Below are 13,065 nucleotides of genomic sequence, written 5' to 3' on the forward strand. Positions count from 1 at the left end.
TTTTTCCCCTCATCCCTACCTCTACAAACCCACCCCACACATCCAACCCAACCCACCCCACAACCAACCCATCACCCCCAACCCAACAACACCACAACACCCCACCCCTGCCTGCTGTGTATTATACATCACTGATATCAGGTGACACCAAGTGACTTGCATGGTAAGCTAATGTGGTAAGCTTATTTTGTTCATTTATTTCTATTCCAGCACAAATACACTACCAGTCCGAAGTTTGGACACACACATTTTTCTTTATTTTTACCATTTTTCAAATTGTAGGACATCAAAACTATGAAATAACACAAATTGGATTATGCAGTGACCAAAAAAGTGTTAAGCAAATGTTTCACTTCTAGTTTTAGTATTCAGGCAAGACCTGGAACTAATGTCTCAGGCAGAGGAAGAGGTGAAGCAGAAATTGTGTTTATTTATCAAAATTTCAGTTATAAGATGCTTAAAAAAAAACTGCATTTACATCAGATCCCTCCCTAATATCTCATATATAACCCAGGAGGCCACCCTCTGAAGGCTTTGGACCCAGACAGGTGTAATTTTGTGAGATGGTACGACTCGTTCATCCACAATGGACAGTTCGAGATGCTGGATATGAATCTTTATGAATTCATGGAGCAGCAAGCGTTCCAGTCTCTTCCCCTGAAAGAGATTTGTCCCGTTCTTTGAACTTTCTTCTATGCTATCGTGATGCCAACATACTGTATTTATACACATGTAACTATTATAAGCAGTTTTACTGACTACTTGCAGTAAATATTGAAGTTTGACTCCATCCACAAGATAAAATGAAAGTCAGCCATCAAAAGTTAGAGGGAATGGTTTGGTGGCTAATTGGTTTAGAGACACTAGAGTTTTGTAATATAATATACAGATATTTCATTCAACTGTTCAGGGAAGAATTGTCTGCAGGATTAATGCTAAATACATGGATGAAAAAAACAGTCATTTTTAAGATGTCTTTTAATCCTGTATTCTGTCATAAAATCTCCGATGCGGTTTTAGTTGTTTCTAGAATTTCCATTTTACTACGGAAGTCAGTGAAAAAGTTAGATAGGAACATTGAGTGTTTGGAAAGTTGAGTGTTTGGATTTGTAAAGTTGCAATGATACAATTCTCTTGCCCTGAGGATTTATTAACATGTCCTTTGTTGGAAGCTTTACAGTACCATAGTGCATATACTTTTAGAATAGGTCAAACCCTCAACCTGTGCAGACTGGACTGGACTCCTAAATCAGTGATTCTCAACCTTTTTCATATCAAGGACCCCTAATTTGTTACACTTTAGGGCCACGGACCCCCATTTGATGAGATTTTGTCTCTCAGACCTAAATCTGAAAATATTTTTATTGTTAGATATGATTTTGTCGAATTCCATGACTATCTGTATTGTAGGTAGAGAGATAACAGTGAAACTATGATCAAAATAGTCATTTTTCTACATTCTCTAACTGTTAACTTCTTGTAAATGAAATAATGGTGAAGTTTAACAATTTATCAATTTGCTGGGGACCCCCTGGAACCCCCTCAAGGACCCCTGGTGGTCCCTGGACCCTACGTTGAGAACCATTGTCCATATCAGGTTCTTCTGGTTAAACAGGCTGCATACAACACCCATTTGTTTTCTCCCTGACCTACTGTGTACACTACCAGGAGAACAAACAGCAAGCGGCTCAGCACTGGTACGCAACTTTACCATAATTCACCTTGTATCTCGTAAACTTTGTGTATTTTTTTTCCGTTAGCTGAACGGTAATGAATAATTTTCTATTCAAGTCTATTTTTTGAATTGTAAGAGCTGACTCAGTGTCAGATTGAAAACCCAAGGGAGAAACATGAGTAACATCTGTAACACAGCTGGTAATAAATCAAGAACGGGGGAATTTCAGCACAGGCACGGTTCGAAATTCTGCCAGAAGATAATTTCTTCCCAATAGCCTGGGACTCGCAGTGTCCACGACGTCCACAGTGTTTGTAATAATGCAAATAAAGGGGTAAAACTATGTTGTTAAACTGCTTGGGCGGAGACATGCTCATGTTACCTCTTGCATAACTTCTTTTTGCATTTAAAAGCTGCCTTACAGCAGAGAGCAGAGGTTCTCCTCTTACATTCTACAGCACTTTGGAAATCAAGTCACCTTTCATAAGTTTTACAGGTAAAAAAACTCAAAACTTATTAAATATCTCACCATGTTTATTTAGGTATTCATGTGTCAGCAATATTTAATATGACTTCTTAGTAGTTAAATTGTCTAAAGAATGGATTAAATGCTACATCAACAAGTTAGAACCACATTTTTTTCTGTACTGCTATTTGAATATGTAACTATTTGTGGCTCTATATCACATCTAGTGATTCCATACAGGATGTTATAAGTACATAATTCAGTAAAAGTGAACAGTCTGATAAGGTAGATTTGTTTTGAAATTGAGATGTAAACTGTCTTGTCTTTAGCCATAGTCTCCAAAACACACTGAGTTGTAGCCTGAGAAGAGTCAGTGGTGAACAAACTGTTAGCTGGCCGGTTTGTTGGCGATATTGTTTTACCCAGTGCTTAATTTGTAAATGATGAGGTCCCGGAACACCAAGCGGTCGGTGTTCCCGCGAGTGGGTGTGGAGGGAAAAGGTTCCAGAACATATCAAGACAATTGCGCATTGGAGGCACGGTGGTGCTCAGTGCAGCCATACAGCTTACTGTAGACCAACAGTCTGAACATTACTAAATGACTGACTATATGACCTTAGAGCTCCGACTTCTGCTGACTGATAACAATATTTGATTATTGCATAGGTTACATAATGCTCAGTTTTACAAACCCGCCCTTCAAGTAGTAGACTAAAGATATAACTGCACTGTGCACAACATAAAAATGCCCACATATGCTACTATGAGCCATACTAATCATAGACATAAAGGAAACTGCATTAGCGACTACTCTCTATCTTCCGAACATTCCGACAATAAAATGGCATTTTTCAGACAAATCAGGAGAAAATTAACTTTGTTTGAGACCTGGGATCTGAGATCTGGTTATCTCGCAAGATAACGTTAGCCAAACTGTGTTAAAATTTTAAGCTAACGTTTGCAAACGCCCTAGCTAACTAATTTTCGTAATGCTAAATATGGCTGTTAGCTGTCTAAATATCTAATGTTAGCAAAAGAAAATATAAATAAACTGGGGGGGTGGGGGGGAGAGGCGACCACGCCCACTTAGGGGACAGGACATGTATACCATTTCATACCATTGTCGCAGCTTGTAATGCGTCATCTTGTGTGTATAGAGCATCTTTGACTGCACTAGTAGCCTAAATTCGCAACTGCACTCTGTTGATTTTATTGCTGTCACACTTTTAATGACGTCAGACAACAAACAAGCGTGTGCTTATTGATCAGTAAAAACTCATGACACTGTAGGCTGCTTGGGATAAAACTGTTTGTTTGGGATAAAACACTGTCTACCATTGTAGAATACTACTCCCAAAAGCTAATGCGCTAATATATAGCCACTAATATAATGCTACCACAGCCGTGGTAGCATTGTACGCCACTAACTCACTTGCAACATGCAACATTATTTCCCGCCACTGTTCTATCCATTACACTGGCGCTCAGAATCGGCTGTTCCAGAGCGTCTAATGTTACGTTGATGGTTTCGTTGGGGCTTGGAAAGGCCAGCTCCAACATAAGTGAATATTTTACCATAAATGTTATCTCATAGAGTTGTAAAAGTTGGATGCCTGTTCAGTTGACTAAGTGCCAGTTGACTAGCAGCCAATCAGAATTGAGGTGATTGCTCTGGATATTTCAATATTTGGATTGCACTGTGTGTTTGGACATTGCCCATTGTTCCAGAGTGTGTGTGCCTGCAGTAAAGTGTATTTCATATACAGTATATATATATATATTCACCTGTTAAGTAAATTACTGTGCATTGGTCTCTAGCTGCAGTGCTGGCCAGCTAGCCTCATGTAGGTAAGCTACATCCACTACCAGTATAGAGAGTTAGGAGTGTGTGCTCAAGACTTACTGTCAGGCCAGAAAAACAGATTTAGAACCAGCTGAAAACATAGGACAGTCATTGGGACTAAAGGGAGTCTAAAGGGAGTCTTCATGTATCATATGATGGAATAGTTCTGGTAAAGCCAGTGGGTAGTCGTACACCATCTACAGCTTGTGCTGTATTACCTTTTACATAAATAATTGGTGAAATAATGCATTATCTGAACTGATGAGGGGGCCATTTCAAGTTAGTAGAGTCAGTGGTCACATCAGCCGATGTTGAAACTGATAGTGAGGTGGATTAGTGGATGCAATGTTGTGAGCTAAGTGTAAATCAAAGTGTTGATGCAGTTTAAGTTTCATGTAGATCAGATCAGTGTTGAGATGATGTATAGATGAGGGTGACTATAGGACTAGAGAATGTACAGTATGTTGAGCCCCCAGAAGGTGTCGTGGGCCTAAATCAAAGAGGAATCTGATTGGAGTTGCCCATTTGATGACTCCTGACGATTATGATGCACAAGCTTGCATGCATGTCTGCTGGAGGGATATGCGAAAGACAAATTTTCATGCATCATTCGGTCTTGTCATCTTCTTAATCGACTTCCTCCTGCCTCTTCCATTTCTTCCAGATAAGATGAAGAGGAAGCTGGTGATCGATGTGGACGCTGGGGTGGACGATGCCCAGGCCATCATGGTGGCTCTTGCGGCCCCCAATGTGGAAGTCCTGGGGATCACCTGTTGCCATGGCAACACACCCCTCGACAATGTCTGCAAGAACGCCCTCCGTATCCTGAAAGTCTGCAAGAGACTGGATGTAAGTTTGAGCTTGTATGTGGGGAAAACTGTATGTGATTCAATGAGGACCTCCTGCTGTGTGTGGCTGTGGCACCATCACATCCTACATGAAGCTAAACCCCATCCTAAACCACCAGATCCCGGTGTACCGCGGCTGCTCGGAGCCCCTGCTGGGCCGGAAAATCCATGCGGGCGATTTCCACGGGAAGGACGGGCTCGGCGACGCCCCGGACCCAGACGCTCCGGGCCTGGAGCTGATGCAGAAGGAAGGAGCTGTGGAGGCCATGATCAGGATGGTCAAGGAGAACCCTGGGGAGGTGGGTAGACCCTCAAGCTCCACTACAGCCATCGAGCGTCCGAGCTAAGAAATTGCCATGTTTCAATTCTCATTGGCTGATGTGCGCATTCACCCTCATACAGTGCATTGGAATAATAGTAAAAAAAAAAGTTGATATTGGTTGTTTTCTGGTGCATGGAACTGGCATTGAAACCATGCAACATGCTCAGTTTGAGGGTAAAGTAGCCATGGCAGAAGGATGCACCTGTCCTCCATCCTTTAACTAGATAAGCTGAACAAAGAACAAAATTTTAATTCCCCAAACAGTTCCAGTTCATGAGTGGAGCAAAAGTGCAGCAAGCATGCAGTAAAAACGCAGTAGAAACAACAGGACTTCCACAATGGCTAGATACGTATGTCGGTCTCTCTGTCACACACCTGTTGGGTTTCACACAAGCTTGAGTATATGTAATTCAAAACGCTGTACTAGCTCGATGGTAAAGAACTGTTTGACATGAAACTACAGAAGGAAGCAGAAACCTCTTGCCTTTTTGATTTCTAGATGTGCCATGCTACACCACCACCTAGCCAAGGGCGTTACAGTTCAGAAATGTGAAGAGGAATCATACCCCATCAATGTATCCCACAGTTACAGAAATATATACAGCCAGTCAAGTAAAAGATATTATCAATAGCTAGCGATGCTATAGGCTAACCCAGAGGTCTAGCAGCTCAAGCTGTAACATCAGGGCATCCAATTCCGGACAGCATATGACCAAAAAATCACAACCATATACCGATATATTTCATCCTGTACTGTCCTTCGCTGAAGTTTCTCATAAATTAACAAACCTCCATCTGTCTTTTTTAAAGTTTAATATCGCTTTTACCTTAACTTGTAATTGATTTTCTTCCAGTCCCCGCAAATGGATAAAGCTCACCTATTTTTGAGATTCAAAATTCGTATCCAATTCCGGACACTTTCGTCCGTGTCGGTGTATTCATATACTCGATATTAGCCCTTTATTAACCCTTCCTGTACCTTCACAATGTTACAGATACTTGTAAGAAGTGCAGGCTATGTACTCAAAGCTCTTATTTTTCCATTTATCAGCCAATATGGATTATCTACATGAAGTAACTGTGGCCCAAAGTGGGATTTAAGGCTTCCTGCTTCTTGTTTGTGACTAAGTTCTGTTTTATATGCTCAAATGTATATAGATATTTATGAAATTTGATACCTAGCTTATGAAATGTGTATGAATTTACATCACCTAGCTTTCGGTTGGGAACTCCATATAAAAATACCGCTAAACACCGGAAATTACGCGAGTGACCGAGTGGCCGGAATTGGATACAGTGTCCGGAATTGGATACAATTCCGTTATAGCTAACACTAACCAACTTTACCCAATACCCTTTAGCTGCTTACTAGCAACAGGTTGTTTGTGAGCATATTGCTTGATTTGAGTGGTCTTTTTTAGGCTTCGTTGGAAAAGTGTCTTGTAAAGCCGAACGTTTGGTCGCTGTACGTTCTTCCATGCTTATGCAAATGAAACTGAAAGATGTTCCAAACTCAAGGAGGGTAATTCAGGGGGCGGAGCTTGGGCGTAAGTTGAAATGTCTGGGGATCATTTCCACCAAAACAGAGAGTACAGGCCGAACTGCTTGTTTAGAACGCTTGAAATCTCAGCAACCATTGAGGTTATTTTGTGAAATGAGCCAGTAAAATATTACTGATTGTTCCTTTAAAGAGATAGTGCAACATTTTTTAATTTTAGCCTGTTTTTTTCTCCACAAGGCACTTTGTCATATTTCTCCCTCTCTCCCTCTGTCTCTCTCTCTAGGTGAGTCTGGTGGCCACGGGCCCCCTCACCAACCTGGCTATGGCAGTAAAACTGGACCCTTCCTTCCCTGAGAAACTTAGGGGGGCCTACATCATGGGAGGCAACACCGACTGTGCGTTTGTGCATGCGTGTCAACATCAACTGTATATTTTAATCTCAATATTGCATACTTTCAGTAAACATAGGGAGAAAATACTTACTTGTGTGTATGAGTCTAGCCAGGGGCAACACCACAGTGTGTGGAGAGTTCAACTTTGTAGCGGATCCTGAGGCCGCCTACATCGTGTTAAACCGATACTCCTGTCCCACCCACATCGCTTCTTGGGAGTTCAGCTGCAAGAACAGCCTGCCATGGGTGAGGTTCCTATGATGGCTACCACAGAATTGTAATGATGTTGTCATGAGACTCATGAAATTGAACGTTTAACATAACTGTTGCTGGAGGGTTCAGTTAAATTGTGTCATAATAAAAAATCAGCTTTATGCATCTTAGCCACCAAACCTACAGTTTTATATGGAGGACCGTAACTGCCAAAATCAAAAATAAATAAATAAATAAATAAATAAATGACTCAATAAATAAATTAATATGCAATTAAATGCGCCAAAAATAATATTAAAAATAAATGTAGGCATTAATTGATAAAAAAATATATTGGATCTATGTAACCAGATAATGTATAATTTACTTATTTCAGTTAAATGGAAATTTGTCATTTGTACACTACTAAAATGAAACACATTTGAAATGCATTGGCATGATCAGCACAAATAGCTTACACTTAAATTAATTAATTCAGTTTATTTGAGCTCTATTTGAGTTGATGTCATAAATGATAATACTTCATTTACTTGATCCAAATTGTTGGAAATTTGTCATACAATTGAAATGTGTAAACCTTACAAAATAGACTATTACAAAACAGACTATACATATTTTGTACTTTAAAGTAAATTGAAAAAATACATTTTAAAGTACATTTTAAAAGTGTTGATAGATATATGCATTCCAGTTGTGTGTTTATTTTACAACCAACATCACAACCAGTTAAGTGCCACCATCATTGAAAACCTCCCAAAAACAATGATTTGATAAATCTTGATCCAACCCACACAACATTAATGGAGGTGTGGATGCCTTTTAAATTTTCTGACAAAGTTGTTTCACAAACTTTCAACTGCATTACAATCAGAGATGAGATGGTGGCTCTTAATTGATTCCAGAAACCTCTTAAAATGATCACTCCCTGACTTACTTGATCACACAGAATTTATGAATTATTGTTCGTTTTTTTATGAAACTCTCATTTTCCACCTCAGTCTTTCTGTGACGCTTGGCTGGCCCAAAACACTGAGAAAGCTCGTTTCATGGAGAGGATTTTCAGCCACACCATGAAGGTAAGAGTGTGCCAGTCATTTTGGTACAGTAGGTACACTGGAATACAGGGAAAACAATGTCTAGAGCAATTTTACAAAATAGCCTAATAAATGGTAATGGATTACAAGAGTCTGATTACAAATAGTGACAACTGTAATCTGAACAAAAAAGCAGACTTCTGATCATAGATGAAACCTTGATTACCTATTGGATTACTCTGAGAAGTGTTTCCACAGTCAAAAACATGTTGATTGTTAGATTATGGAAGAATTCTACTATAATTCAACATAAAATAATAAATTCATCATGGTTGTAATTTGAGATAATGCTATTCAAAATACAGTCTGTAAAGTGGAATCAAAATTTGTTTTGACATCTACTGTATGACGTGTTTCTAATTACAGTTTTTAGCAGGCAGTATCTAATCTTTAACAGATTACATTTTGAAAGTGCAACTACATGCAAAGGCATCATGTATGGTGTCATGCCAGATTGCAAGTAACTTGGCTATTGGCCATACTCCCAGTACAGTTATACACAGTGTTTGGTAGATTGTCCCACTGGTCAACTTAATTAATGACAACACAGACACCAAAATCATCCATGGTGTCCCCAGTAGATCACTGGCTTTAGTGTTCCATGCTAACACTTTAGTATACACTACACTGTGTTGAGAGATAGTAGGCCATTTGTACTTATACAACTGTATTTCCAATGTATTCAATCATTACCTGCCATGCTAAAAATTATGGATGCAGCAAACAGGTTTTCTGGGGTCAGTTCAGATTTTTTAACAGTGTAATCGTCCAATCACTGATGACCTATTTAGAATGTTTATTGGCCATGAATAAACCAATTAACCGAATAAGTTATTTGTAATAGTCGGAAAGAAATGATGATCTGAATAGGAATAGTAAGTACTTGCTGCCATGCTTTTGTTGATATCAAAAGTGTATGTTTCTCATAATTAAGAGTATGACCTTACCTGTTTACAGACGTCAAACCAAAATTAGGTTAGTTGAGTAAAGTTGTAATGTTGTATTTTTGTTATTGCAGATGATCCGGACTGAGAGGTATCAAAAGGAGCTGGTGGCAGGAGCTGGTTTCACTTCATGTGACACCTACGCCATGGTTGCTGCCATCGACGACACATTTGTGACAGAGAGCGAACAGGTGAACATCTATGGCTTTTATCCCTTTAAGCAATACAACATACATACTGTACATGGCTATTCAAGTACTGTACTTGAGCAAGGCACTTACAGTAATAAACAACATTTTTATATAAATAGTTTTGCTAGAATTAGATCTTCATCTCAGTTGGATTAGTCAAAGGAACAGGTGTGGATATGAATGTCCCAGAATGAGGGAATCCATTTCTTCTTAAAATGTGAGATAGATGAAGTATTTGAAAAGTGGAAATGCTGTCAAGTTTAACGCATCTGTTTTCATTCCATTTGAATGGACAGTTTGATGATCCGTGGCATTTTCATATGAGTAAATGTCCGTTTTACTACTTTCTGTAACACAACAGTGATTCAGCCTATATCCAGTTCATGAAAGCTTTTCCATTTGCTGTTCTAAACACCCGGTGTCTGGTAGCTGTTCCCTGGGAAAAATATAGACAAAGAAAAACACCACAGCAATGAGTGCTTGGCACCACAAACAAACCAAATAAAAAAGGTTGGAAAAAACACACAGATCTCCCAGTTTAACTCTTCATTAGACACGGGCATACTCGCTTATCTGAACATGTGACAAGAGTTAGGGCGATGGAGAGCGGTGCAAATGTTGAATATCCTCTTCCTCCCCCAGGTGGCAGTGACAGTGGAGTTGGAGGGGACCTACACCCGAGGCATGATGGTGCTGGATCACCTGGAGCTGCTGAAGAAGCAGCACAAGGCCACCATCATGAAGACGGTTGACCTGGAAAAGTTCAAGAAGATGCTGATGGACGCGCTGAAGTAGTGTGGTTACACTGAGGCAGATTATTTTCCACGGAATGCCACTATTTCCCTCAGGAACTTCCTCTTGGTGGGCTGGAAAGGCTTTTTAACCATTACACCAGATGACAATAAAACTCTAATTAATACCAGCACACGTTAAGTTCTTTTAAGCATTATGCTCTCCGGGTGGAGCGACTCACCCTGATAAATCACTGACACAAAATCATATGAGAATGATTTTTATATAAGAAGGGGAACCATCACTTACATCATAAAAGCACAAATAGATTGATTTTCTGAACCAATAAAAAAAACTTGAAACATCTGAAGTTTCACAGTACACACTGACCGACATGGTAACAAGGACAAGAAGACCTCACATGTCTATTAGATGGTGAGTAGTCATTCACAGATTGGTGGGTTTAAACATCAATATATCATTGATAAATTAATTGTGATACCTTGGCATCAATACCATAAACAAATGAGCCAAAATGGAGATGACTGGTACACTCTATCTAATCTCTCGCTTTCTCTGTCTGACTTTATCCACCGAAATAAAAGTGTTTGTGTCCATATTCAATGTGTAAAATTTCATTCTGTTAGGGTGAAAGGTTTTTTCCCCTATTCAGCTGTGGTGCTTCACCTTCCACTCAATAGTCTAGTAGTTTTTGGAGATATTCTGACAAACCCCATTTGGACTCAGTGTTAGCAGCAAGAGGCAACGAAGCTCACCATTCCAACCAACATGTGACTCTGGAGTAAATATTGTCTGTGGGTCCAAGTACTACAGGTACTGTATGTAAGAGACAAATAATATATAGTTTAAAAATTGCCGAACTTATCCTTTAAGTCACTGCGGCATGTACCTTTATAATTTTTTAGGAATAGGCTTGATAGTGGATAAAAGAAAAACGAAAGGGCCTGTGCTTATGGACTGGGAATGCTCATATATAGATAACAGGGAATTAAAAAAATTCCACACTTTTTCCAGACCTTGATTTGTTTTGAAGATTTTGTCTGGTGTTCAATATGATTTACGCAGATAGACATCTTGCCCCTGCTAACTAGGTCATATCACTGTATAGATGAAGATTGTTCTTCACAGCGACAGATATCAGAATATGTGAGATGATTGGCAGGGTTCCTACACGGTTTCCATTTTAAAATTCCATATTTTTCCCAGACCCTATGTTCTTGACTGGATTTGATTTTGGTGGGTATTTGATATAATGCATGCTGACAGCAGCTGGGTAATAAGAGCGTCCCTCTATCTGAACATTATTCTTCACATCAACAAAAACTGTGGACTCAAAGTGGCTCTACAACATAAAAGCTAGAATTATGTGTGTATCGGACCTGAACCGCAACATTTTCCATACTTTCCAGACATTTTGTCAAATTCCCAAACTATTCAAGACCTGGAAATGATCAAATTCATTTTTAATACTTTTCTAGACTTTCCAGACCTGCGTAGGAACCCTGAGATAAACACTAGGCCCGTCTGGTCGGTGCAAGGAAGGTTCCAGGTGACTCTCCCATCAGGTCTCGCATCTTTCCTGATTCTCTGCTGTTGGCAACGTCTTCACACCTGCTCCTCTGTGATGGGGACTGATGCAACTGTTGTGCAGGTTAGGGAGGAGTGCTGGCATACAAAACGACAAGAGAACGAGCTTGAGTCATTCTTGGCAAACTGACTCTGCAGTCTGCTGTGGTACTGGGACTTGGCAAGCCTGACAGCCTCGTTGTTGTACAGGTAGTATTTATCTCTACCTCCCTCAAAGTGGTGGTATACTTACAACGAAGGCTGCTTTAACTCACAATTGGTCTTCTTTGGAAAGCAGGTCTCTTTGCAAAGTCCTGTACGTGTCAAAAGCGTCACTCTGACACCTTAAGGCCTCCAGGTTCAGAGTGCTTTGGCCTCTGGGTTCCACTTCAGGACTGTGGTGCTGAAAGGTTTGACAGCCTGTATGTTGGAGCCATCTGCACTATTGCATAATCAGAAAGGAATGCACCTTTAGTTTTCCCATGCTTTTTCCGTTGAACAGTTGTCTATATTCGAGAACTGCATTCTTGCAGTGGGTACACTTGCCTAGAATGAAGCTTGGAGAGTGCAGAGTACAATCATTAACAATAAGAGAGGCTTTTACGTAGAGAGCCTAAGTCCCTCCCCTTCCGGTGGACCACCATGGGACCTTATTTCTTAAAAAATATATACGGTAGTCAACGGCGAGAGACAAATAATTGTTTGATCCCGTTTGAATTGTGCCATGACTTACACATATGATGTTTTGTCAATTTAAAAGATAATTTTGCAAGTCAAGAAAGTCGCATGGGGGACAGCGGAAGGGGAGGGACTTAGGCTCTCTATTCTGAAGAACCATAGAGGACACACTAGCACATCAAAAGGGATTTTCATGAAGATGCAATGGACTCACTGAAGCCATAGTGAACTGTGAATGAAGCAAGTGAAGAATTTCTCATAAAGATGCATAATATATGAAGATAAAAGATTAAAACATGAATTGGCTAACTATGTATCTATTTAAATAGATTTTCCCATTTACATTTTTACATGTTCCACCACATAAATCAACTAGAAGGGCACTCGGAGAGCGCAGACCTCCGCCAAGGTTCGTGCTATTATTGCTTGTTCGTGAGTCGGATCCGGATCCGCTCCAAAATTTAATGGGTTCTTCCTTGGCCCATGCTACACCCTTCCACCAAGTTTCATGAAAATCGGGCCAGTGGTTTTTCCGTAATCCTGCTAACAGTCAAACAAACAAACAAACAAACGGCACCA

The 13,065-nt window shown here is 39.9% G+C and overlaps 1 protein-coding gene across 1 annotated transcript; it reads left to right on the plus strand.

Moving 5' to 3' along the window:
- The first annotated feature begins 4,653 nt into the window (after positions 1-4,653).
- On the plus strand, positions 4,654-10,765 carry LOC139638041 (inosine-uridine preferring nucleoside hydrolase-like). The gene is made up of 7 exons (XM_071512062.1): positions 4,654-4,833; positions 4,952-5,131; positions 6,939-7,050; positions 7,157-7,293; positions 8,259-8,336; positions 9,373-9,489; positions 10,132-10,765. Exons 1-7 carry the CDS (start codon positions 4,654-4,656, stop codon positions 10,282-10,284), a joined length of 957 nt encoding a protein of 318 aa, XP_071368163.1. The 3' UTR covers positions 10,285-10,765.
- The last annotated feature ends 2,300 nt before the right edge of the window (positions 10,766-13,065 follow it).

The sequence above is a fragment of the Centroberyx affinis genome, unplaced genomic scaffold (assembly GCF_046629955.1).
Source record: "Centroberyx affinis isolate AG114_WGS23_722 - 3 ecotype Tasmania unplaced genomic scaffold, CSIRO-AGI_Caff_v1 ptg006058l_1, whole genome shotgun sequence".
NCBI lineage: Eukaryota > Metazoa > Chordata > Actinopteri > Beryciformes > Berycidae > Centroberyx > Centroberyx affinis.